The sequence below is a fragment of the Tamandua tetradactyla genome, chromosome 13 (assembly GCF_023851605.1).
Source record: "Tamandua tetradactyla isolate mTamTet1 chromosome 13, mTamTet1.pri, whole genome shotgun sequence".
NCBI classification, from domain to species: Eukaryota; Metazoa; Chordata; class Mammalia; order Pilosa; family Myrmecophagidae; genus Tamandua; species Tamandua tetradactyla.
In genome coordinates, this window is record NC_135339.1 from 28,921,863 (window position 1) to 28,949,287 (window position 27,425).

Genomic DNA, 27,425 nt, shown 5'->3' on the forward strand with positions numbered 1-27,425 from the left:
CTCCTATCTATTCCCTTACATTGGAGTTCAACTTCATTAGCTAATGATTCACCCATCTCTAGCTTCTATGTATTTCTACATCTCCTTATTCCATATTATAAGTTCCTTTATGCTGATCATAAAAGTGTAATCATTCAGTATCTGTCCTTTTGTGTCCTCAAGGCTCATCCATCTTGTCATATACTCCAGGATGTCATTTTGTCTTACTGCCGCGTAATAGTCCATTGTATGTATATACCATATTTTGTTGATCCACTTATCTGTTGATGGGTATTTGGTTTGTTTCCATCTTTTGGCAATTGTGAATAATGCTGCTATAAACATCGGTGTGAAAATGTCTGTTTGTGTCGTTGCTTTCATCTCTTCTTGGTATATACCAAGTATTGCAATTGCTGGGTCATAAGGCAGCTCAATATTTATTTTCCTAAGGAATTGCCAAACAGTTTTCCATAGTGGCTACACCATTGTACGTTCCCACGAGCAGTGCTAAGTGTCCCAGTTTCTCCACATCCTCTCCATATTTATTGTTTCCTGATTGTTTAATAGCAGCCATTCTTATCGGTGTGAGGTGGTATCTCATTGTAGTCTTGATCTGCATTTCCCTTATAGCCAGTGAAGATGATCATCTCTTCATGTGCTTTTGGGCCATCTGTATTTGTTCTTCAGAAAAATGCCTATTCATATCTTTAGCCATTTTATAATTGGATTGTTTGTTCTTTTGTTGTTGAGTTGTATGATTTCTTTGTATATACAGGAAATCAAACCTTTGTCTGATATGTGATTTCCAAATACTTTCTACCATTGAGTTGGCTGCCTCTTCACCTTTTGACAAAGTCTTTTGAGGTGCAGAAGCATTTGTGAGGAGTTCCCATTTATCTATTTTTCCTTTTGTTGCTTGTGCTTTGGGTGTAAAGGTTAGGAAGCTACGTCCTATTACTAGGTCTTGAAGATGTTTCCCTACATTTTCTTCTAGAAGCTTTTTAGTTCTAGTTCTTAGATCCACTTTGAGTTAACTTCTGTGTAGGGTGTAAGATATGGGTCCTCTTTCATTCTCTTGGCTATTGATATCCAGTTCTTCCATGTCCAATTATTGAAAAGACTATTTTGTTCCAGTCCAGAGGATTTGGGGGCCTTGCAAAAATCAGTTGACTTAGATTTGGTTGTATATTTCTGAACTCTCAATTTGATTCCATTGATCAGTGCTTCTGTCTTCGTGCCATTACCCTGCTGTTTTGACCACTGTGGCTTTATAATAGGTTTTAAAGTCAGGGAGTTTTAATCTTCCCACTTCGTTCTTCTCTTTTAGGATGCTTTTAGCTATTCGGGGTTTCTTTCCCTTCCAGATGAATTTGATAGTTAGCTTTTCCAAATCTCCAAAGTACATTGCTGAATTTTGATTGGTACTTTGTTGAATCTATAGATCAATTTGGGGAGAATTGGCATCTTAACCATATTTAGTCTTCCTATCCATAAACAGGGAATGTCTTTTCACCTGTTTAGATCTCCTTTGATTTCTTTTAACAATGTTATGTAGTTTTCTGTGTACAAGTCCTTCACATCCCTAGTTAAGTTCATTCCCAAGTATTTGATTAATTTGGTTGCTATTTTGAATGGAATTTTTTCCTTAACTGACTCCTCAGCTAGCTCATGGCTTGTGTATAGAAATGATACTGATTTTTGCTCATTAATTTTATATTCTGCCACCTTGCTGAATTTATTAGCTCAAGTAGCTTTGCTGTAGAGGTCTTCTCAAGACCTTTGCTCAGGTCTTCCAAGTATAATATCATATTATCTGCAAATAATGAGAGTTTTACTTCTTTTTTTTTTTTTAACTTTTTTTATTAATTAAAAAAATTAACAAACATTAAGATATCATTCCATTCTACATATACAATCAGTAATTCTTAATATCATCACATAGTTGCATATTCATCATTTCTTAGAACATTTGCATCGATTTAGAAAAAAATAAACAGACAACAGAAAAAGAAATAAAATGATAACAGAGAAAAAAAAAGATTATACATACCATACCCCTTACGCCTCACTTTCATTTACCACTAGCATTTCAAACTGAATTTATTTTAACATTTGTTCCCCCTATTATTTATTTTTATTCCATATGTTCTACTCTTCTGTTGATATAGTAGCTAAAAGGAGCATCAGACACAAGGTTTTCACGTTCACAGAGTCTCATTGTGAAAGCTATATCATTGTTCAATCATCATCAAGAAACATGGCTACTGGAACACAGCTCTACATTTTCAGGCAGTTCCCTCCAGCCTCTCCGCTACATCTTGAACAACAAGGTGATATCTACTTAATGCATAAGAATAACCTCCAGGATAACCTCTCAACTCTGTTTGGAATCTCTCAGCCATTGACACTTTGTCTCATTTCACTCTTCCTCCTTTGGTTGAGAAGGTTCTCTCAATCCCTTGATGTTAATTCTCAGCTCATTCTACGGTTTTTCTCAGTCCCTTGATGCTGAGTCTCAGCTCATTCCAGGATCTCTGTCCCACACAGTTTTACTTCTTCCTTTCCAATTTGGATGCCTTTTATTTTATTTATTTATTTATTTATTTTTATTTGTTTTTGTCTTTGTCTTTCTCCCTTTTATTTCTTAGTCCTGCCTGATTGTTCTACTAGAACTTCTAGCACACTGTTGAATAATAGTGGTGATAGTGGGCATTCTTGTCTTGTACCTGATCTTAGGGGAAAGGCTTTCAGTCCCTCTCCATTGAGTACGATGCTGGCTATTGGTTTTTCATATATTCCCTTCATTATATTGAGGTAGTTGCCTTTGATTCCTATCTTTTGGAGTGCTTTTATCAGAAAAGGATGCTGAATTTTGTCAAATTCTTTTTCAAAATCGATTGAGATGACCATGTGATTTTTCCCTTTTGATTTGTTAATGTGCTGTAATACATTAATTGATTTTCTTGTGTTGAACCGTCTTTGCATTCCTGGTTTAAACCTTCTCAACCAAAGGAGGAAGAGTGAAATGAGACAAAGTGTCAATGGCTGAGAGATTCCAAACAGAGTTGAGAGGTTAGGTAGAGTTAGGTAGAGTTCCTTTTTCCTCAATTTTTGGAAAAGTTTGAGCAGGATTGGTGTTATTTCTTTGTTGAATGTTTGATAAAATTCCTCTGTGAAGCCATGTGGCTGTGGGCTTTTCTTCATAGGAAGATTTTTGATGACTGATTGAATCTCTTTACTTGTGATTGGTTATTGAGATCTTCTATTTCTTCCTGAGTCAGTGTAGCTTGTTTATGTGTCTCCAGGAATTTGTCCATTTCATCTAAGTTGTCTAGTTTGTTGGTATATAGTTGTTCATAGTATCCTCTTATGATTTCTTCAGCGTCTGTGGTAATGCACCCCTTCTCCTTTCTGATTTTATTTACACCCTCTCTCTTTTTTTCTTTGTCAGTCTTGCTAGTGCCTCAAAGAACCAACTTTTGGTTTTATTGATTCTTTCTGTTGTTCTTTTGTTCTCCCATTCATTTATCTCTGCTTTAATCTTTGTTATTTCTCTTCTGTTTGCTTTGGGGTTAGTTTGCTGTTCCTTCTCAAGTTCGCCCAGGTGTGGTGTTAAGTCCTCAATTTTTTGCTCTTTCTTGTTTAATAGACATTTAGGGCAATAAATTTTCCTTTCAGCCTAGCCTTTGCCACATTCCATAAGTTCTGATAAGTTGTGTTCTCATTTTAATTCATCTCCAGATAGCTGCTGATTTCTCTAGCAATTTCTTCTTTTACCCACTAGTTGTTTAAGAGTGTGTTATTTAATCTCCATATATTTGTGAATGTTCTCATTCTTTGGTGGTTATTGAGATCCAGCTTTGCATAGGTATTCTGTAAATCGAATTTAACCCTATGGAGTACCTTGTATGGATATTCTGAATTAGTATATGACTCAGGGCAAGTCATTTCCAGAGCTGGAATCCTGGTACTCGGTCATAATTTAGGATTTTTTCTAGGCACTGTGTTCCCCATCCAGTATTGTATACATTTTCCAGGTACTATACAAATGTTCAAAAGCATTACAGTTGTCATTGTCAGCAAATCAAGGCTTGAACTAGCAAGGTCTATGACTCCCTGCAGTATGATGTAACAAAGTGACCACCTGGACTCATTGTGCTGCTTCAGTCATTAAAAAGCCAGCTTTAGTCCCATCCATTTCCACCAAGTCACTATTAACCCTTAAGGTGACTGGGACTCATAATCCTGGGAAGCCTGAACTAAGATGACGACTATTTTTCCTTGTTTTCAGCTCCTGTAGAGAAATTGCTTTATAGCTCATAATGAAATGTTTGTATGTATACTGTTTTTTTTTTTTTTTTTTACTAAATTACTTTTTTTTTTTTTTGCATGGGCAGGTACTGGGAATCGAACCCGGGTCTGTGGCATGGCAGGTGAGAACTCTGCCTGCTGAGCCACCGTGGCCCGCCCTAATTTATTTTTTATTATGAACTTAAGACATTTTAAAACTTTCAACATGTAAAAGTATTGAGTAGCATAATGAGTTCCCATATACCCACCACCCAAATTCAATAGTTACAACATTATGCAGCAGTTGTTTTCAACATTATTTTCTTCTTTGTTGAAATATTTTAAAACAAAATCAAGCATCATTTAATTTCACCTCTCTATACTTCAATATGTAATGAGCTTTTAAAAATTAGGGTTTTTGTTTACATAATGATGTTTATAAGTTTAAAAACCTGGATTCTTAGCTTTAGTAGACCATGGGCTCAGAACAGATTAATACTCAGCTTTAATCCTTTTAAGCACAGTTTAAATACATCCATATACACTAAATTCCAATTCTAGTTCAACATATGAGAATAAGAGGTGAGAGTATCAAGCAAATGTGTATTTTAGAGTTTAGGAATATCTGCTTCAAAGGGGGTAATTTTTTTTTATATATAAAGCTGGTCTGTTGCTGAATTAAATGTTTTTCCCACTAAAAAGTCCCCTTGGGATTTTCAATATGATTTTCAGCCATATTGTATCATGTATCAGAACTTCCCCTTGGGGTAACTTTTTAGTGGGAAAAAAGTCTTGGAAATAAAGCTTTTTTCCTTGTCCTCTTGCGTCTATAAAATAATTAAACATGTAGTTAATTTTGTTTGTTTTTCTCAATGTGCTTAAGATATAAATCCTTCCACAGAATATAAAACCCTTAGGGTGTATGGGTATTTCAGTGGTAGAATACTCACCTTCCATGTGGAGACTGGGTTTGATTCCTGGACCATCCACCCACCCCCCAAAAAAAACCCTTCTGTTGAAAAGAAGCAAAATGAACAATTCATCATTTAATTAATGATTCCTCTATTTTGAACATTTTGATTTTTGTATATTTTTTCAGTAAACATCTTCTTCATACATTCAATCTTTTCTTTCACTGTCTTTTTTTTTTTTTTTTTTTTTGCGTGGGCAGGCACAGGGAATCAAACCCAGGTCTCCGGCATGGCGGTGAGAACTCTGCCTGCTGAGCCACCATGGCCTGCCCTCTTTCACTGATTTTTAAAACTATAATAACATACAAAATATAACATTTCCCATTTCTACCATTTTCGAGCATACATTTTAGTTGTATTAATTACATTTACAATGTTGTGCTACCATCACTGCTAACCATGACTAAAACTTTTCCATCACCCCAAACAGAAACTTTGCACTCAGTAAACCCTGACACACCATTTCCTCCTTATACCTTCACCCCTACCCCCGTAACCTGCAATCTACTTTCCATCTCTATGAATTTATATGCACTAATTTTTAGTATAATTGAGATCATATATGTCCTTTTGTGTCCAGCTTATTTCACTCAACATGATGTTGTCAGAGTTTAGGCATATTGTAGCATGTATCAGAACTTCATTCCTTTTTATGGCTGAACAATATTACATCATATCTATATACCACATTTTGTTTATCTGTTCACCTGTTGATGGACACTTGGGCCACTTCCACCTTTTCAATATTGTGAAAAATGCCACTATGAACATTGTTGTACAAATATCTGTTTGATTCCCTGCTTTTAATTCTTTTAGGTATATTTCTGGAAGTGGGACAGCCAGGTCATATGGTAATTCTATACTTAACTTTCTGAGGAATTACTAAACGATGGCTGCAAACAGTGGCTGCATCATTTTACACTCCCACCATCAATATAGGAAGATACTTATTTCTCAGCATCCTTGCTAACACTTATTTTCAGTGTTTTAAATAATATCCAAACTAATGGGGTTGAAATGATATCTTATAGCAGCTTTAATTTGCATTCTTCTAATCGCTAATGACGGTGAGCATCTTTTAATATGATTATTGATCATTTGAGTATTGTTTTTGGAGAAATGTCTATTAAAATCCTTGGCCCAGTTTTTTTTTTTTTTTTTTTTGAGTTGTCTTTTAGTTGATGAGCTGTGGGTGTTTTCTTTTATATATATTCTAGATATTAAACTCTTATCAGATATTTCATTTCCAAATATTTTCTGCCATTCTATAGGTTGTCTTTACGCCTTTTTTTTTTTCACATGGGCAGGCACCGGGAACGAACCCGGGTCCTCGGGCATGGCAGGCAAGCACTCTTACCTGCTGAGCCACCGTGGCCCGCCCTTTACGCTTTTTTCGTTAATGTTCTTTTATGATTATAAGAGTCAAAATAATATATTTACCTCTGGTAGGATTATGATTTGGGTCTTGGGCAATTTCCTGGGCTGGTGCCTCTGTTTTATTCTTGATCTGGGGATGGTTACCCAGGTATTCACTTTATATTCATTGTTTATAATTATGTGTGTGTGTGTATATGTATATATTTCACAACAAAGAAAACTATAAAACCCTCCAAAAGTAAAGAAACATGATAAGAACAGAACATCATACCAGCCAAAATGGTGAAGAGAACAACATTGCCCCATTTTCACAAAATATCTGGGTCTTTGTCTAGCTCAGCCATAGTCTCAAAGTACTGCTGCTCTAATCAACAGCTTACTTTCCCCAAACTGATACAAACTTAAACCTTGTGTTACCTGACCAGGATTTTTTTTTCTTCTTGAAATGAGAAAACGCTACCCTTACAATTCTTCCCTAATTGCATTTTATAAACCAGCATATTTAGTGGTTTAACCGTCTTGGTCTGGGGCCTTCTTAACAGTTTCAGTCGATTTCTGCGTACTGTGAAGTGCTTCAGATTTTCTAAATTCTTTTGGTCTCCTAAGAAGTGATAAAAAACGAAAGCGGTCAGACTTAAAAGTAGCCAGCCCAGCGGATTAGGAACATGGCACAGGGTTCCGACCACTTGCCAATCCAGCGTTTGCGCGCTGGGAAGGCCCCCGGGTGGGAGAAGAATGGTCACATCTCCCATCAATGCGATGGGTCTATCTAGTGCTAATCCGGCCGGCTGAGGCTCCTCTGGACCCCAACCTGACCCCCTACACAGACCCCGGCCAGCGACGCTCTCTCCTCCGCCCGGACCGCCGAGGGGGTCCTCCTGCCAGGCGGGGCGCTGTGGGCCGCGGCAGGCCTGTTACAGACGCCGTGGCGTCCGCCGCGTGTCTGGAGGGAGCGGGCTGTTGGCTGCGCCCGCGGAACCCCCGCCCGAGACCGCGCCGCCGCCATGGGTAAGGCGAGCGGGCCCAGAGCGGACGCTGGGTTCTACGCCCTGGGCTAAAGGCCCCTGTCGGGCGAGGAGGACTGAGAAACACTGGGGCCTCTGGGGTGTAACTAGGAGTCGGGTCGGGCAGGGGCAGCCAGAGACTCGGAGTCGTCATGGCAACGGGCGGCCGCCCCCTAGTTCCCTCTCTCCCCCGCCTCCTTCTCGGGGCCTAGTGGTCGCGGGGGCCTCGTGTTCCGACGGCTTGCAGGAAGGACGGACTGGGCGGGCGGTGTGTGGCTTCGGGGTCGGATGAAGAGCCGGGGAGGAGCTATGACTTTTCAGGTTTGGGGGTGGCGTAGGGAAGACGTGTCTCGGACGCTGGCCGGGGCGCCCGACGCCGAGGGCGGGAGAGGGGGAGCCGCGCCGCGCAGGACTCCGGGTGAGCCCGCTGCGAGGGTCCCGGGGACGCCCAGAGGCCTTTAGGCAACTAGCTTTGCTGAGAGAGAGACGGAGGGAGGGAGGCAGGCACGGAAGGCGCGCCAGGCCCGGGCAGGATCCTGGGTCTGGCCCTTTGCTCGGTCATCCCGTGCACCTACGCCAGGTCTGGGGGTCGCGCCGGGAGGGACGCTTCCCGAGGCCCGGCGGCGCGCGGTGGCGGGGAGAACGCTCCCCGGCGTGGACACCGCCAGCTCCTGGCATGGACCTGCCTTGGAGAGGCTGCAAAGCCGCCTTTTGTCAGGTTGTCTCATCGCATATTAAGGATTGTGATGGGCGCAGTTAAGAAAAATGAGAATTGCCACAGAATTTGACATACCAGGTGTTTTCGCCCACGACGGAAAAGGGAATCATGCTACGACGCAGATTGCGTGTGGAAATTTTCCATCAGCAGCTTGACCACAGCAGTTGTGGCTGTTTGCATTTTAAGTTGTTCGTGATTCAGTGTCAGGCTTCACACCTAGCTGAGATAAGAACTAGAATGCGGGATCACTGGGAACCGTAGCTTTTTGTTAAGTGAAACAAAACTCGACACTTTGTTTATTTGCACTAACATATTTTATGATGTCTGACAAAGTGTTTTCTTTTGCTGCACCTCAGTTTTGTCATCTCTATTTGCTCAAGATATTCCTGCCAGTCGTAGTGATGAGAGTATGGGGAAACTGAGAATAAATCTGTAGGAAAGAAAAAAAATGTTTTTGTGAATTAAAAATTACAATGTTAAAGTTTTTTTTTTTTAATTATCCCGTAAGGTGGTATTCATATGCAAACAGTGGGATTATTGCTTGTGTGAATTGTCATGAACTTGAATGTGAAACTGGTCTCCGCTTTTATTTCCATTTGCAAAAGAAAAGTGTCATGCAACACAGAACACTGCTTTTTACATACCAGTGAAGAAAGAACTGCAATGAGAAAAAAAATAGGATAGAGGGTTAAAATGACCAAAAAGAATTAAGTGGCTTCTCATGTATCCCCATATTTGTCGATATGTGTTAATTTACCTGTTATGTTATGGGTTATACTTATTTTAACTACCTTTTATTGCCAGTTTATTCTGAACATTTTTGCCTTGGAATTTCATCTTTAAAGAATTCCAACTATTCGTTTATTGCATGAGACCCTTAAACATGTCCCAAACTTACTTCCTCAGAAAGTTGTTAAAAAACAACAACTGCATTTCCCTAAGGAGGTACCACAAAAGTAAAATAAATGCAGCTGAGTGGACAAGTTGCAGGAGATTGAGAATAGTTCATAAACTTTAGCTGGAGTGGGCAAGGTAGTCTTCTATGGCAGTATAGATGTATGAGGGAGACATTAAGAGAAATTAAGTAGGGCTGTAGGTTAGTTAGCTGGCAGGCATTTAGTTTCTCAACCAAGAAAAAGCAAATCACTGTTGGTTTTATAAGGGAAGGAAAGAGTTTATTTTTCAGTGTCATGTCTTAGAAATGATGTTGGACTCCTTTCTTGTGCTTTCAGCTACAAAAGACCCCACAGCTGTAGAGAGAGCAAACTTGTTAAATATGGCTAAACTGAGTATCAAAGGACTCATTGAATCTGCTCTAAGTTTTGGCCGCACTTTGGATTCTGACTATCCCCCCTTGCAGCAGTTCTTTGTTGTTATGGAACATTGTCTGAAACACGGTCTTAAAGGTATCATGAGATTTTTTTTTTTAGTTAATTAACTTTAGAATCTACCCCTTCCTTTCTATCTTAAACATCCTTGGAAATATGGTATTTTTCAGGTCTTAATTGTGGTTACTTTGTATTTAGAAATATTGAATGGGTTGATTTTGGGAGAAAATATCTTACTGCTTATATTTCCTAATGGATAGTCTTCAGAAAATTCTTAGTTATTAGTGTTTTGTAAAAAGCATATTTTATTTTTAAATGTTTTCAATAAATTTACTCTGAACTGGTTTTCATTTTCTAGGACAATTATTGAATTTCAAATTTTAATCATGCTGATTCTGATAAGAAGTGGTATTAGTAGTTTGATCCCTATTGAACGAGTACATTAAAAAGGTTGACTGCTGAAACAGAGACCTCTTTAGTGCATGGGAACATATTAGCAAAAATGTCTTCTGAATTGAATTATTACAGAAATATGAGTGGTCCCTGAAAATTATGTTAACAGATCCAGTATTCTATATAGTTCATATTGAATGATTCTTAGAAGGAAAATGTTTGTTTTCTGTTTAATTAATATACATTGCTTAATAACTTATTTTACTTATAATAATAACTGTTGGCACTTTTGGTCTCTAGTTCATATGATCAGCATTTGTGTAAAGGGCTATATGTAAGAGTTGTGTACAAGGATGACTATTATAAAGCAAAAGAAGCTTGCCTATCATTTTCTTAGGAACCTGGGTAAGTTGTAAAGGCCTAGACATGTGAATGTAACCATAAGTGTAAAAAGTAAAGACGAAATTTACCTAAACTACCACCTCCCAGAAGGGAATCAGTGTCATTCTTCTAGCACCTTTTTGTTTTTTATTTTATTCTAAATAGAATCCTCTTGACTTCCTCTTTCATTTTTTAAACTTCATATGATTTGAAGAGCTTTTTATTTATATTGAGGTCTGCCTAAAATTTTAATGGCTGCGTAGTATTTTTTTTTCGCATAGTATTTTGTGATATGTTTATACTATATTTAACCACTCTCCTCTTAGCACACACTTAGATTGTTTTCAATTTTTTACTATTACAAACTGTGCTGTAAGAACATCTTTAGATATACATCTTTTGTGCATATTTGCTAGGATTTCTTTAGGATTCCCAGAAGTAGAATTATGAGGTCAAAGAATATAGGTGATTGGTGTCTTTAAAGGTTTAATTTATGTATCAACCAATGGTAGATGAGAACATTTGCTTTCCTACATTTTTGTTCACTCTTGATTTTATCAGTCTGTAAATATTTCTTTTGATATATTAGAATGTGACCAGGCTGATCTTAGATCTTCTTGAATTTTAATTTGCTTGAAAAACTTTCTTTAAAAAAAAACAAAAACAGCAAGTGATACAGATCTTGATTTTTCCCAAGCCAACCAAAGTGGAATTTGCTAGATGATGACCAAAATAGTTACATTCAAATTATTTTCTGAATTTATTATCCTTTATTTCACAAAATATAGTGAGCTATATCCTAGCAGTCACAGGCTTTTTTTTTTTTTTAATTACAGAAGTTGTGGGTTAAATCTTGCATAAAATGCAGGCTTCCCATGTATCACCCTATTTTTAACACCATACATTGGTGAGGTACATTTATTACACTGATGAAAGCACATTGTTATAATTGTGCTATTAACTGCATTCCATGGGTTTACTGTTTGTGTTGTCTAGTTCCATGGATTTTGTTTTAAATTATTTATTCTGGTAACATACATAAAACCTAAAATTTCCCCTTTTAACCACATTCAAAATTCTGCTGTTAATTGCATTCACAATGTTGTGCTACTCACCATTCATTACCAAAATTTTCCCATTTTCCCAAAGAAAAACTCTGTATTAATATTTTAAGCCTTAACTCCCAACTTCCTTCCCTTATCCCATCCCCTGGTAACTATAGTCTAGATTCTAACTTTATGTTTGCTTTTTCTAATTGTTTTCTATTGGAAAGGTCATATAATATTGTCCTTTTATGTCTGGCTTTATTTCACTCAACATGATGTCTTCAAGATGCATCCATGCTGTCACATGTATCAGAACTGTATTCCTTTTTAGGGCTGAGTGATACTCCATTATATGTATATACCAGATTTTGCTTATTCATTCGTCGGTTGATGGACACTGGGGTTGCTTCTATCTTTTGATAACTGTGATGTTAGCTGCTATGAACGTTGGTTTGTAAATGTCTGTTTGAGTCCCAACTTTTAGTTCTGTGGGGTACATACCCAGAAATGGGATTGCTGTGTCATATGGTCATTCTAGACTTAACTTTCTGAGAAACTGCCTAACTATCTTCTACAAGGGCTGGGGTATTTTATGTTCCCACCAACAGTGAATGAGTGTTCCTGTTTGTCCACATTCTCTCTGAGACTTGTAATTTTCTGTTTCTTTAATAGAAGCCATTCTAGTGGGTATGAAATGGTATTTCATTGTGGTTTTGATTTACATTTTCATGTTTGCTAATGATGATGGGTATCTTTTGCCTGTCTTTTAAATGGATTGTTTGTCTTTTTGTTGTTAAGATAAGCTTATCTTGATGACTCATTATAAAGTGTCTTTGTACTGATTGATTTTCTATCCCAGGGAAAATGTGCCTATCTTGGTGGTTTCCTTGGGTGATCCATATGATATGTGAACTGTATCTGCAGGAAATCTAATCAGTGTTAAGAAAGAAATGTATGTATATTTCATGATTGTAAATTATCCAAATCTAAAAATAATGTAAAAGTAAAAGTAAAGTCACCGTTTTTTTCATGTTTAAAAGTAAAATAAGATAATTTTTTATTTGTCCTTGGTATATGTAATAAACTTATAGAGATCAGCTACTAAATCCACCAGCCTTTTTATTTTGGTACTGGTAAAGAACAAGGCTGGTCGTTTTTTACTTTAATTACCTGCCTATATTTCTCTGATAGGGAAGAATGGCCAAGATGCATATTTTTGATATGGGAAAAATATCAAGATGGGCAACAGGATCCTGATGAACAGTCTCCTGATCAACAAGGCTGTTGTAGTGATTAAAAGAAGGAAAGATTTTGAGTAATTATATATTATTAGAAATGTTTGAATTAAATATTTAAAGGGAAGTTAAATATAGTTTTATATATTGAAAATGTATGCATTATATATATTTTTTCAGTAAGAAAATCATTTTTGGGTTATAACAAAACCATCTGGGGCCCTTTGGAATTGGTGGAAAAGTTGTACCCAGAAGCAGAGGAAATAGGAGCCAGTGTCCGGGATTTACCTGGTCTTAAGTAAGTAATCTTAATACTTGTTCATCCCTAACCACTGAAGTGTATTTATTGTTTCTCTAAAGTACCTCCCATCCAGTTTATAATCTTTTCTCAGCCTTAAGTATACTTCTTCCATTCTTTCCTCATAAAATTCTGTTCATTATTTATAGCTCAGCTCAAAGTCCATTTCCTTCGTGAAGCTTTTCTTAGAAACATTAAATTCTCTTTCCTTTATACTTTCATTACTTTATTTCCTCTTTGTTATATCAGTTACATCAGTTCTCCATTCTATTTTAGAAAATTACAAATCCCTTTAAGATAGGATATATCAATAATGTAATTTTTGTTTCCTGAACATTAAGCTGATTGGCACTTAGGTAATTGTATTAGTTAGAGTTCTCTAGGAATCAGAAACAACAGCAGATATCTGTAAATATGAGATTTATAAATGTGTCTCATGCAGCCATGATGACACAAGAATCCAAAATCTGTAGGGCAGACTGTGAAATGGCAGCTCCAGTGAAGGTCCTCATCGAACTCCCTGGGCGAGGCTGGCTGGCTGAAGTAGAAGAAAAGCTAGTAGATGTTGCCATGTGACTTCCCAGTTGACGGAAAAACCTTGAATGTCATCAGCCCTTTCTTGAGGCAAGCTATCTTTCTCTGGATGCTTTAGTTTGAGCATTTTTATAGCCTTAGAACCGTAAACTTGTAACTTAATAAATTCCCTTTTTAAAAACCTTTCCATTTCTGGTATATTGCATTCTGGAAGCTTTAATAAACCAGTATTAAAGGTCTAATTTAATTAGTTCTAATTAGGCTGAATCCAGGAGATTTGAGTTCTCACATGAGCCATTGATAAAATCACAAGACTTACACCAAATACTTTCTTTCTCTGAAAAAATTGGGACTTCTTTAGTGTCAGTGTTTTGGTTTGCTAAAGCTGCTGGAATGCGCTTTTACAAAGGAGATTTATTAGGTTGCAATTTACAGTTCTAAGGCCATGAATATGTCCAAATTAAAGCATCAACAAGATGGTACATGGAGTCTGAAGAAAGGCAGCTGAGCTTTGGAAAACTTCTGTCAACTGGGAAGGCATGTGGCTGGCATCTGCTCGTCCTTACTCTTGTTTCATTGCTATCAGCTTCTGATTCCAGTGGCTTTCTCTCTAAGTGTCTGTGGGTCCTCACTTACCTTCTCTGGGCAAACTGTGGATTTTATCTTTTAGCTTAACTTCTCCAAAGGTTTATCTTGGTTTCCTCTCTCTGCTCTCTGTGTCGACTCTGAATTCTCTCTCATAAAAGACTCCAGGAAAGGATTAAGACCCACCTTGAATGGTGGGGTCACATCTCCGGAAACAACCTAATCAAAAGGTCCCACCCAACAAATAGAACTATCCCCACAAGATTGGAGTAAAAGAACCTGGCTTTTCTGGGGTACATAACAGCTTGAAAACAGCATAGTTACCTACCTATTTCACCACCAAATATATCTGAAAAGTCCTAAAAGCTGGGGCATATTGGCATGAGTGTTGAAAATTTTTTGAGTTTTAAAGTGTTAAGACTAAATTCTTATATTCCTTAGGGGATGATTAAGTTATAAGTCCTCCCTCTATTTCATTTCCTGTGAATAAGAAAACTTTTTTTATGCATAGAATTTTCTGTCAGATTATCAGTTTGCTTAACAATTAGGCTTAACAATTTAGGTTTTTTTTTCCCAAATGCACAAACTTGTTTACTTATCTTGGCAATTTAAAAATACATAACCATTTAAACTGAATACACGTTAAGTTAGTGTTTTATTTCCTTACTATACAACTGTTATTACAAGGAACTGCTCTATTCAGTTAAAACCTAATGAATACTATCAACTTTTCCTGTCTTATTTTTCTTAAGAGCATTAGTACATATATAATTTGCTACCCTTTTAAAAATGCTTAGAAAAATTATAATATCATGGTTCACATAAAGCCTTTAAAAATCTGAATTACAGGTTGTAGAAGTATAAATAATGACATACTCTTCTTAGGAAGACCCTCTTGGTCTTCTTAAACATGAGAAACAATCACAATTTTTAATACTAGAACTGTTGCCAACTTGCATGAAGTTCATTTGTCACATTCTAAAATGGTTTGAATTTCTATAGATACCATGGCACAATTTTAATTTTCATGAGTAAATCAGTTAAATAATGCTAGTTAAACATTATATTCCTAAAATATGGGGACCTGATGTTATTGCTTTATTCAAAGTGTGACTATAGAATAGAGTATTTTAAAACATAAACACTAGACTTTTATTTATTAGATTCAGTTTTTCCATTGCTAGGCACTTAAACCAGTAATGTTGCTATTCAAATTCATATTTTGAAATTTCTTTCTGACTTAGTTAATAAAAAAAAACCAATCTTACTTCAGTTTCACTTCTGCACTTAAAATGGACAAAAGCTTTTTTTACACTATCATCCTGAATTAGTTTTCCTCCTCAAATCAATTATATTCTAAAAGAGAAAAAGTAGTCATTATTAAGTATATTTAAAAAGTGAGTTTTTTAAAAAAGTGAGTGTTAGATAAAGCAGAAATATAAAAGCTAGAATTTAAAAATGTTTTGAGTAAAAGTTGTATCATTGGAATAAATGTGAAGCCTTAACGTCACCATTTTGAGGATACAACGCTCATGTCGTGTGTATACTAAGAAAAATTATAGTCATACCTTATAATCCTTAACAAGTCTCAGAAAATAGATAAATGAGGAGCTTTGAGTATAGCAAAGCCATTTTGTCATTTTGTGACATGGACATTAAACATTGCATTCGATCCCTCTACCTGTAAAGATTTCATATTTTCTTTCTCATATTTCTTTTGAATATATTTTTCTCTCTTATTCTCTGTTCATTGATAGTAAAAGTGCAACCAAGTCCCTGCTGTAGTGATACTTTATATTTGTGGTGCCCTTCACCATAAGTATGTATTAGCAACTTCTATGATGATACCAAGCGTATCTTTTGAAAAACAATTGTTTAAATTCTGGGTCTTATCTTTCATGTTATCTAAAGATTAAAAGATTTCCCCTTGGGTTGAACAGCACAATTTCAATCATATATTGCCTTCTTTTTAAATCCATGCAACTTTATAAAAGATTAACTCACTTTCTAGTTATCTTCATTATTCTAAATTAAACCATTCAGAAAATGATTAAAATGAAAAATTCCTTATTCTGCTATCTAGTTCCATGAATGAGTATTAACATAGTACATTATACTTTCAGATTCCACCTCTGAAGTCTAACATTTAATCAAGTTTTAGATGTTGCTTATATTCCTTTTTGCTTCTGAGAAACTTGATCCATTTCTGTAGAAAAGAAGGCATATATTAAGATTGCATATTAACTTTCAGCTCAATGAATGCAAGTCATTTCAAAAAACTGGAATGAAATTGTTTGGTTCTTGAAATTCCTTGATTTTAGGTTTTATTATAGTTTAACTTTTTATGTCCCAAGTTTTGTCTATAAGGATAAATAATTTTCCCTTAATTCTGAATTTTCCCTTAATTCTGAGTTTGGGGGAAAAAAAGAAAGGGGAGGATTTATAAATAGTAGCCTTGTTGTTCTATATTGTCATGCTGTCACTCACACATTCATCAACATATTGGTCATACTTTCTTTGGATCCCAAAATAAGTTGAAAAATTCATCATTGGTACTTTAGAGTTTAACACTTGGGGTGAAAAAAAAGTGGTTTTGTGCAATGTCTGGAATTCCACTTTACCATTAAAAACTATGCAGAGTTAAGATTTTCTTCTTTTAATTCCCGTAAATAGTGATGAACTCTTCACATTTCAGCAGATTTGTGCATATAAGATAGGCAACTTAGACTTAATAGATTTTCTCCTGGCTGGTACTGTGGCTTTGTAGTAGTGAAGTAGTCTTCCAAGAAGGACTGAATATATTCAAATATTGGTCATTCATCAAGGTCCTTCTTTCAGCAAAGGTTCATCAATTCATATACAGATTCTGGGCACCCTTAAGGGCAAGACATTCTGTATCTTCATTCCACCTGCTCCAGCACTTCACGGTTTACCGTGCCTGGATATGGTACTCTGCTTTTATTACCAGTCTATCTGTAGAATTCCAAATGACCACACATCAGTCTTTATTGTAAATTGACCATACAGTACAGCCTTAGAAGCTATCCATTTGATTGGAAATTTTGCACCTCTCCTGTGCAAGCACAGTGTCCAGTTTAGGCTTTTATGTGTTTTAGGGGATGTGGTAGTATTTTCTGTCTTATTGCAACATTCAAATGTTTGCAAGTTGGATTTAATTGAGTGATAAATGACTACTATTTATTAAGTACTGTGTCAGTGTAATAATATAACTGTGTTACATGTAACCAAAAGAGAGCTGGTGTAGCTATACTGATACAAGCATACCTCAGAGATGTTGCAGGTTCTGTTCCAGACCACTGCAATAAAATGAATATCACAGTAAAGCTAGTCACATGATTTTCTTGGTTTCCTGGATAAAAGTTATGTTTACACTATGCTGTAGTCTATTAATGTACAATAGCATTATGTCTAAAAAAAACAATATTATGTACCTGTCCTAGTTTGAAAGTTTGTGTAACCTAGAAAAGCCATACCCTTTAATCCAGATTCAGCATTATAGGGTGAAAACCCCTCTGATTAGATTATCTCCATGAAAATGTGGCATGCCCAGTTTTGGATGTGGTCCCTTGTTTAGATGGAGGTGTGACTCCTCCTATTCAAGGTGAGTCTTTAAGATTAGTTTACTGGAGTCCTTTAAAAGGAGAAACATTTTGAAGAAACCTCAGATGCAGATGCAGATGCAGATGCAGATGCTTGGAGAACAGTTGCTTCAGATCTGACAGAGCTGCATAAGACCCAGACGTTTAGAGATGCAGGGCCCAGCAGACATCACCATGTGCTTTCCTGTGAGATGCTAAACAAGCCAGAACCCAAAGTTGTGTTCTGGAGGAGCTAAGTGAAGGCCCACATATGCCAAGTGAGGAACCCTCACAGGAAACAGCGGCTGAAAGCAATGGATGCCAGGAACAAAGGACCAGCAGATGCCAGCCATGTGCCTTCCCAGCCGACAGAGGTGTTCTGGATGGCATTAGCCTTTCTTGAGTGAAAATAACCTGTTGTTGGTTCCTCAGTTTGAACATTTTCTCGGCACTAGAACTGTAAACGAGTAACTTATTAAATTCCCTTTTTAAAAGCTGTTCCATTTCTGGTATTTGCATTCTGGCTGCTTAACAAACTAATACAATACCTTAATAAAAGGTAAAATAAGAAAATACTTCATTGCTTAAAAAATGCTAACCATCTTATGAGCCTTCAGGGAGAGGTAATCTTTTTGCTGGTAAAGAGTCTTTCCTCAGTGTTGATGGTTGCTGAATGATCAGGGTGGTGGTTGCTGGAAGTTGGGGTGGCTCTGGTAATTTTTTTTTTTTAATTTTTAATTAAAAAAATATATAACAATAAACTCAAATATTCTTAACAAATGATCATTTCGTTCTACGTATTTAATCAGTAATTCACAATATCATCACATAATTGCATATTCATCATCATGATCGCTGGCATTTTTAAAAATAAGATATCCATGATGTTTGCCACATTGATTGATGCTCCTTTCACAAAAGATTTCTCTATAGCATGTGATGCTATTAGATAGCTTTTTCTTTTTCTTTTTTTTTTTTTTGTGGTGGGTACATGAGCCAGGAATTGAACCTAGGTCTCCCGCATGGCAGGTGACCACTGAACCATATGTGCACCCTCTTAGATAGCATTTTACCCATAGTAGAGCTTCCTTTAAAAGTGGAGTCAGTCCTCTCAAACCCTACCACTGCTCTATCAACTAAGTTTATGGAATACTCAAAATTCCTTGTTGTGATTTCAGCAGTGTTCACAGTATCTTCCTCAGGAGTAGATTCCATCTCAAGAAATCACTTTCTTTGCTTATCCATAAGAAGCAACTCCTCATCCACTCACATTCTATCATGAGATTGCAGTGATTCAGTCACATCTTCTGGCCCCACTTCTATTTCTCTTGCTGTTTCCGTCACATCTGAAGTTACTTCCTACTCTGATGTCTTGTACCCCTCAAAGTCATCCATGAGGGTTGGAAACATCTTCCAGACTCCTGTTCATGTTGATATTTTGACCTCCCATGAATCAAGCATATTCTTAATGGCGTTTAGCATGGCAAATCCTTTCCAGAAGTTTTTCAGTTTACTTTGCCAGGTCCATCAGAGGAATACTATCCATGGCAGCTATAGTCTTATGTAATGAATTTTTTAAATAATAAGACCTGAAAGTCAAAAGTACTCCTTGATCCAAGGACTTGCACAATGGATGTTGTGTTAGTAGGCATGAAAGCACTGAACTTGTACATCTCCATCAGCGGTCTTGGGTGACTAGATGTATTAATAACAAACAATAATATTTTGTAGGGAATCTTTTTTCTGAGCAGTAGGTCTCAACAGTGGGCTTAAAATATTCAGTAATTCATGTTGTAAGTAGTTATGCTATCATCCAGACTTTGTTTTTCCATTTATAGAGCACTGAGTAGATTGAGCATAATTCTTAAGGGTCCTAGGATTTTCAGAATGGTGAAAGGGCTTTGGCTTCACTTAAAGTCACCTGCTGCATTAGCTCCTAACAAGAGAATCAGCCTGTCCTTTGAAGCTTTGAAGCCAGGCTTCGACCTCTCGTTTCTAACAATGTAAAGTCCTACATGGTATATTTTCCTAATAGAAGGCTGTTTCGCCTGCATTGAAAATAAGTTGTCTGCATTAAAAATAAGCCACCTGTATCAGTTATCTTAGCTAGAACTTGTGGATAACTTGCTGTAGCTTCTACATTAGCACTTGTTGCTTTACTTTTCACTTTCATGTTATGGAGATGGCTTCTTTCCTTAAACCTCATGAACCAACCTCTTCCAGTGTTTTAGTTTGCTAAAGCTGCCAGAATGCAATATACCAGAAATGAATTGGCTTTTATAAAGGGAATTTACTAAGTTACAAATTAACAGTTCTAAGGCCTTAAAAATGTGCACACTAAGGCTTCTAGAAAATGATACCTTGACTTTGAAATAAGACCAGTATCTGTCACATGGCTGATGTCTGCTGATTCTTGTTCCTGGTTTTGTTGCCTTTAGCTTCTGTTCCAGAAGGCTTTCTTTTTAGGTGTGTGTCCTAACTTAGCTGCTCCAGGGCAAAACTCTGGGTTTTATCTCTTAGTTTAGCATCTCATAGAAGGGTACATGGCGACATCTGCTGGACTGTCGTTCCTGTCTAGCTTCTGTCGATGCTCTCAGCTCCTGGCATTTCCTGGGGCTTCTCCATTTCCAAACGTCTGCATCTAAGCTTTCTCCTAAACATTTCCCTGTGTCATACTCTTTTAAAAACTCTGGTAAACTAATCAAGACCCACCTTGAATGGATGGTGTCACATCTCCATCTAATCAAAAGATCACACTCATAATTGGGTATGGTCACATCTCTGTGGAAACACCCTAATCAAAAAGTCCCACCCTACAATACCAAATCAGGATTAGAAGAACAAGGCTTTTCTGGAGTACATGACAGTTGTACATCTAGCTTGAATCTTCATTTTCCATACCTCTCTCAGCCTTCTCATAGAATCAAAGAGAGTTAGGGCCTTGCTCTGAACTAGGGCTTGGCTTAAGGGAATGTTGTGGCTGTTTTTTTAATTCTATCCAGACCACTAAAACTTTCTCCCTGTCAGCAATAAGGCCGTTTCTGTTTCTTATAATTTCTGTGTTGACTGGAATATGAAACAGTACCTTTAATTTCCTTCAAGAACTTTTCGTTTGCGTTCACAATTTGGTTAATTGTTTAGTGGGAGAGGTCTACCTTTCAGCCTATCTTGGCATTAAACATGCCTTCCTCACTGAGATTACTCATTTCTAGCTTTTGATTTAAAGTTAGAGTTGTGCAACTCTTCCTTTCACTTGAACACTTAGAGGCCATTGTAAGGTTATTAATAAGCCTAATTTGTTATTGTTTGTCTTAGGGAATAGGGAGGCCCAAGAAGAGGGATAGAAACAGAGAAATGACCAGTTGGTGGAACAGTTAGAACATACACATTTATCAGTTAAGTTCACTGTTTTATATGGGCATGCTTTGTGGTACCCCAACAATTAAGTAACATCAATTACAATTACAGTGACATCAAAGACTGCTGATCACAGATAATCATAACAGATAAAATAATATTGTTTAAAGTTTGAAATATTGTGAGATTTGCCAAATTGTGATAGAGACATGAAGTGAGCACACACTATTGGAAAAATGGTGCCAATAGACTTGCTCGATGCAGGGTTGCGTAGACCTTCAATGTGTAAAAAAACGTATCTGCAGAGTGCAATAAAGTGAGCTATGCCTGTATGAGATAAAATCAACTTTACTAAAAAACTGTTAAAAAGGCAAAAGAAGGTCACTATATATATAGGTAAAGGGGTCACTTCAATAAGAAGACATAGCAGTTATAAATATATATATGTATCTGATGACAGAGCCTCAAAATATATGAAGCAAATATTGATGGATTTTAATGGCAAAATAAATGGCTCAACAGTAACAGTAGGAGACTTCAATACATTACTTTCAGTAATGGATAGACCATCTAGACAGAATGTCAATAAGAATAGAATACTTGAATAATACTATAAACCAACTAGACCTAACTAGACATATATAGAACACTTTACTCAACAGCAGCCCAACACCCATTCTTCTTTAGTGCCTAACACCATATGTTACATAACAGAATAAGCTTTAGTACTTTTAAATTTTATTAGAGAAGTCACAGATTTACAGAAAAATTATGCGTAAAATACAGGGTTCTTATATACTACCCTATTATTAACACCTTGCATTACTGTTGTACATTTGCTGCAGTTGATGAAAGAACATTTTTATAATTACACCGTTTATTATAGTCTGTGGTTTATCTCAGGTTCACTTTTGTATTGTACAGTCCTATGCTTCTATAGGTTTCTTTTTTTTTTTTTTTTTTTTCACATGGGCAGGCACCAGGAACCCAGGTCTCCAGCCTGGCAGGCAAGAACTCTGCCTGCTGAGCCACTGTGGCCTGCCCTTTATAACTTTTTTTTTCTTTTGCATGGGTAAGCACTGGGAATCAAACCTGAGTCTCCAGCATGGCAGGTGAAAATTCTGCCACGGAGCCACCATTGACCCATTCTATAGGTTTTTTTCATTTTAATTTTAGTAACATGTAAATAACCTAAAATTTTTAATTTTAACTGCATTCTATCATCCTAAACAGAACCTCTATACCTACTAAGCATTAACTCCCATTCCCTAGCCCCACCTGAACCCCTGGTAAGCTATTCTTGTTTCTGACACTGAGAATTTGCTTATTCTAATTTCATATCACTAACATCATATATTTATAGCTCTAAATACTTACATTAAAAGGGCTAGTAAAACATATGGCATAAAAATAAATAATTGGAGGAACAAATGTTAAAATATAGTAGATTGAAATGCTAGTGATCGATGAAAAGGAGGGGTAAGGGGTATGGTATGTATGAATTTTTTTCTGTTGTCTTTTTATTTCCTTTTCTGAATTGATGCAAATGTTCTAAGAAATGTTCATGATGATGAATATGCAACTTTGTGATGATATTGTGAATTACTGCTTATATATGTAGAATGGAATGATCATATGTTAAGAATGTTTGTTATATTTTTGAAAGAAATTTAAAAATTAAAAAAATAAAAAGGAGGAACAATCTCAAATCAGAGATCAAAACTCAAAACTGCAGGATCTAGAAAAAAAAAGCAAACTAAATCCAAAGCAAGCGGAAGGAAGGAAATAACAAAGATTTAACAGGAGATAAATGAAATAGAATATAAAATAAAAATAGAGGAAGAAACAAACAAAAAGTTGATTCTTTGAAAAGATCAATAAAGTTGATAAATCTTCAGCTAGAATGACAGAAAAAAGAGTGGACACAACTGTCGTGGTCAGGTTCATGTGTCAACTTGGGCAAGTGGTGGTATCTGTTTGCCTGGTTGGGCAAGTGCTAGCCTGTCTGTTGTGATGAGGACATTTCATAGAATTAAATCATGATCACATCGGCTGCATCCACAGCTGATTCCATTTGTAATCACCCAAGGGGCATGTCTTCTGCAATGAGTGATGCTTAATCTAATCACTGGAAGCCTTTTAAAGGAGGATTCAGGAGACAGGCTCTCTTCCTGCTTTGGCCGGCGAACCTCTCCTTGGAGTTCACTCAGACCCTCTACTGGACTTGTTGGATTCACAGCCTGCCCTGTGGATTTTGGACTCTGTGTTCCCACAGTTGCGTGAGACACTTTTATAAATTTTATATTTGCGAGTTTTTCCTGTTGATTCTGTTTCTCTAGAGAACCCTAACTAATACAACTTGGTACTGAGAGTGGGGTGGTTCTTAAGAAACAGAATCTTAAAAATGGGTTTTCATGAATGGTTTTCTACTCTGACTGGACTCAAATGCACTAAGGACTCTGATTCCCATAATCAGAATGACATTGTCAATCCATGAAGTGAGCTGGCAAAAGAGATAGTCAAAATATCACCATTCGATTCTCCTAAAGCTTCACTTGTATGAAGCCAGGCTCTGGGGGATAATGTTTTTGACACCTTTATGGAGTTTTGTGGGAATAAGAGGTATAGAGGTATTGGCTGGTTGTTGTTAGATACACTAGATACATTAAGGAGTTAGAGGGGTGGGCTTAAGGCTTCAAACAAGAAGCTTAAGCGCTGTCTGACAGATGTAGAAGTTTCTGTGAGTATCCTGAAGGGAAATCTTATTTCCTATAGCCATAGACTGGAGATGTCTGACAATCAGACTCAGAATCTTACTGTTAGAGTAGCAGCTTTACAACATAAACTGAAATCTGTGTTGCATGGTGTCTGCCATTAAAGTGAGGGCATTGATTGGAAAGGAGTGGGACCCTGAAAAATGGAATGGTGACATATGGATTGATAATGATGTTGGGGGTGAGGTTGAAACCCTAGGTCATGCTGAGTCTTCTCTAGATAACCCTGTAATAGTCTGTCCTGAGGACATAGCCACCCCACCTCCAGCCTGCCTTGAGGAATTGGCCACCCAGTCTTCACCTGAAGGGGTTAGCCCTAGAGTGACTAATCCTGTTTCACCAGATGAAACTGCAAATGAATGCGCTGAAGGCATCTGGCCCCTTCTACTACCAGGCTTGGAAGATGTTTCTAGTTCTTTCCATGACCCACGCCCACCACCCCTCATTTCTTCCAGACCTATAACTAGACTAAAGTCCCAACAGGCCCCTAAAGGTGAGGTACAAAGTATCACACATGAGGAGGTACATTCAAAAGAACTGTGTGAGTTTGCCAATTTATACAGACAGAAATCGGGAATATGTGTGGCAATGGATTTTAAGGGTGTGGGATAATGGTGGGAGGAATATAAGGCTGAATCAGGCTGAATTTATTGATATGGGCCCACTAAGCAGAGATTCTGCGTTCAATGTTATGCGTGAGGGGTTAGAAAAGGCATTGACAGTTTGTTTGGATGGTTGGTTGAAACATGGATCAAAAGGTGGCCAACATTACCTGAGGTTGAAATGCCAGAACTGCCCTTATATAATGTAGATGAGGGGATCCAGAGGCTTAGAGAGATTGGAATGTTAGAGTGGATTTATCATGCAACGCCTGCTCTTACACTCCAGGAATTTCCGGAGGATGCACCTTTTACCAGAACAGTGAGAAATAAATTTGTGAGACTAGTACCATCATCCCTGAAGAGCTCTGTAGTTGCACTTCTCTGTAGGTCAGATATTACTGTAGGAACTGCTGTCACTGAGCTAGAATCCTTAAACACATGTCGCGATATCCCTTCTAAGGTGAAGGATAAGTTGCTGCATCTGGTCCCTTCTATGACCAGAAAAGAGCCACAATGCCTAGTTGGTCTCTTTGGATTTTGGTGACAACATATTCCTCATTTGGGTGTACTACTCTGGCCCATTTATCGAGTGACCAGAAAAGCTGCTATTTTTGAGTGGGGAACTGATCAAGAGGAGGCTCTGTGACAGGTCCAGGTTGCTGTACAAGCTACTCTGCCACTTGGGCCATATGATCCAGCAGATCCAATGGTGCTGGAAGTGTCAGTGGCAAATAGAGATGCTGTTTAGAGCCTTTGGCAGGCCCCTATAGGACAATCACAATGCAGACCCTTAGGATTTTGGAGCAAAGCCTTATCATCTGCTGCAGATAACTACTCTCCTTTTGAGAAACAGCTTTTGGGCTGCTACTGGGCCTTAGTAGAGACTGAATGCTTAACCATGGGCCACCAAGTTACCATGAGACCTGAGTTGCCTGTCATGAGCTGGGTGTTGTCTGGCCCATGAAGCCATAAAGTTGGGCATGCACAGTAGCACTCTGTTGTAAAATGGATATGGTATATACGAGAGAGGGCCAGAGCAGGTTCTGAAGGCACAAGTAAGTTACATGAGGCAGTGGCCCAAATGCCCATGGTCTCTACTCCTACCATATTACCTTCTCTTTCCCAGACCAGAGCTACTGCCTCTTGTGGAGTTCCTTACACTGAATTGACTGAGGAAGAAAAAACTTGGGCCTGGTTTACAGATGTTTCAGTATGATATGCGGATACCACCTGAAAGTGGACAGCTGCAGCACTACAACCCCTTTCTGGGGTGTCATTGAAGGACAATGGTGAGGGGAAATCCTCCCAGTGGGCAGAACTTCAAGCAGTGCACTTGGTTGTTCATTTTGCTTGGAAGGAGAGCTGGCCAGGGGTGCATTTGTATACTGACTCATGGGCTGCTGCTGGTAGTTTGGCTGGATGGTCAGGGACTTGGAAAGACCATAATTGGAAAATTGGTGACAAAGAAGTCTGGTGAAGAAGTATGTGGAAAGACCTTTCTGAGTGGGTCAAAAACGTGAACATATTTGTGTCCCATGTGAATGCACACCAGAGGGTAACTTCAGCAGAGAAAGGTTTTAATAATCAAGTGGATAAGATGACCCATTCTGTGGATACCAGTCAGCCTCTTTCCCCAGCAACTCCTGTCATTGCCCAATAGGCTCATGAACAAAGTGGTCATGGTGGTAGGGATGGAGGTTATGCATGGGCTCAGCAACATGGACTTCCATTCACCAAGGCTGACTTGGCTACAGCCACTGCTGAGTGCCAAATCTGCCAGCTGCAAAGACCCACACTCAGTCCCTGATATGGCACCATTCCCCGAGGTGACCAGCCAGCTACATGGTGGCAGATTGATTACATTGGACCACTCCCTTCATGGAATGGGCAGTGATTTATTCTAACTGGAATAGGCACATATTCTGGATATGGGTTTTACTTACCCTGCATGCAATGCTTCTGCCAAAACTACCATCCTTTGGCTTACAGAATGCCTTATCCATCATCATGGTATGCTACACAGCATTGCTTTTGATCAAGGAACACACTTCACAGCAAATGAAGTGCAGGAATGGGCATATGCTCATGGAATTCTATGGTCTTACCATGTTCCCCATCATCCAAAAGCAGCTGGATTGATAGAACAGTGGAATGGCCTTTTGAAAACTCAATTACAGTGCCAGCTAGGTGGCAATACCTTGAAGGGCTGGGATAATGTTCTCCAGAAAGCTGTATATGCTCTGAATCAGCATCTGCTGTATGGTGCTGTATTTCCCGTAACCAGGATCCATGTGTCCAGGAACCAAGGGGTGGAAATGGGAGTGGTACCACTCACTATTACCCCTAGTCATCCACTAGGAAAATTTTTGCTTCTTGTCCTCAACTCTGCTGGTCTACAGGTTTTAGTTCCAAAACGGGGAGTGCTTCCACCATGAGAAACAACAGTGATTCCATTGAACTGGAATCTAAGACTGTCACCTGGTCACTTTGGGCTACTTATGCCACTGGATCAACAAGCCAAGAAAGGGATTACATTATTGTCTGAGGTGATTGACCCTGATTGTCAGGGGGAAGTAGGACTGCAACTACACAATGGAGGTAAAGAAGAGTTTTCTTGGACTATAGGAGATCCCCTAGGGCGTCTTTTAGTACTACCATGCCCTGTGATTAAAATCAATGGAAAACTGCAACAATCCAATCCAGGCAGGACTACCAATGGCTCTGAAACTTTAGGAATGAGGGTTTGGGTCACCCCACCAAGCAAAGAACTACAGCCAGCTGAAGTGCTTGCTGAGGGTAGAGGGAACATGGAATGGATAGTGGAAGAAGGTAGTGATAAATATGAACTTTGACCACATGATCAGTTACAGAAATGAACTGTAATGCTGTTTTGTTCATGTTATACTATTTAAGCTGTAATATATCAAGTTTAAGAATGAGCATTGCCTAAGGAT

General features: G+C 37.9%; 1 protein-coding gene across 5 annotated transcripts in view; it reads left to right on the forward strand.

Annotated features, from left to right (window-relative positions):
- The first annotated feature begins 7,529 nt into the window (after positions 1-7,529).
- RUFY2 (RUN and FYVE domain containing 2) overlaps positions 7,530-27,425 on the forward strand; it is a 75,319-nt gene continuing 55,423 nt past the window's right edge. For 2 of the 5 annotated variants that reach the window (XM_077125111.1, XM_077125107.1), the window contains exons 1-3: positions 7,777-8,039; positions 9,572-9,745; positions 12,903-13,020. In XM_077125111.1, the coding sequence (XP_076981226.1) occupies positions 7,910-8,039; positions 9,572-9,745; positions 12,903-13,020 (422 nt within the window). In that variant the 5' untranslated portion in view covers positions 7,777-7,909. Of the gene's footprint in view, positions 7,626-7,776; positions 8,040-9,571; positions 9,746-12,902; positions 13,021-27,425 lie in introns of those variants that run through there. The other 3 variants (XM_077125108.1, XM_077125109.1, XM_077125110.1) reach the window with 3 other exon arrangements.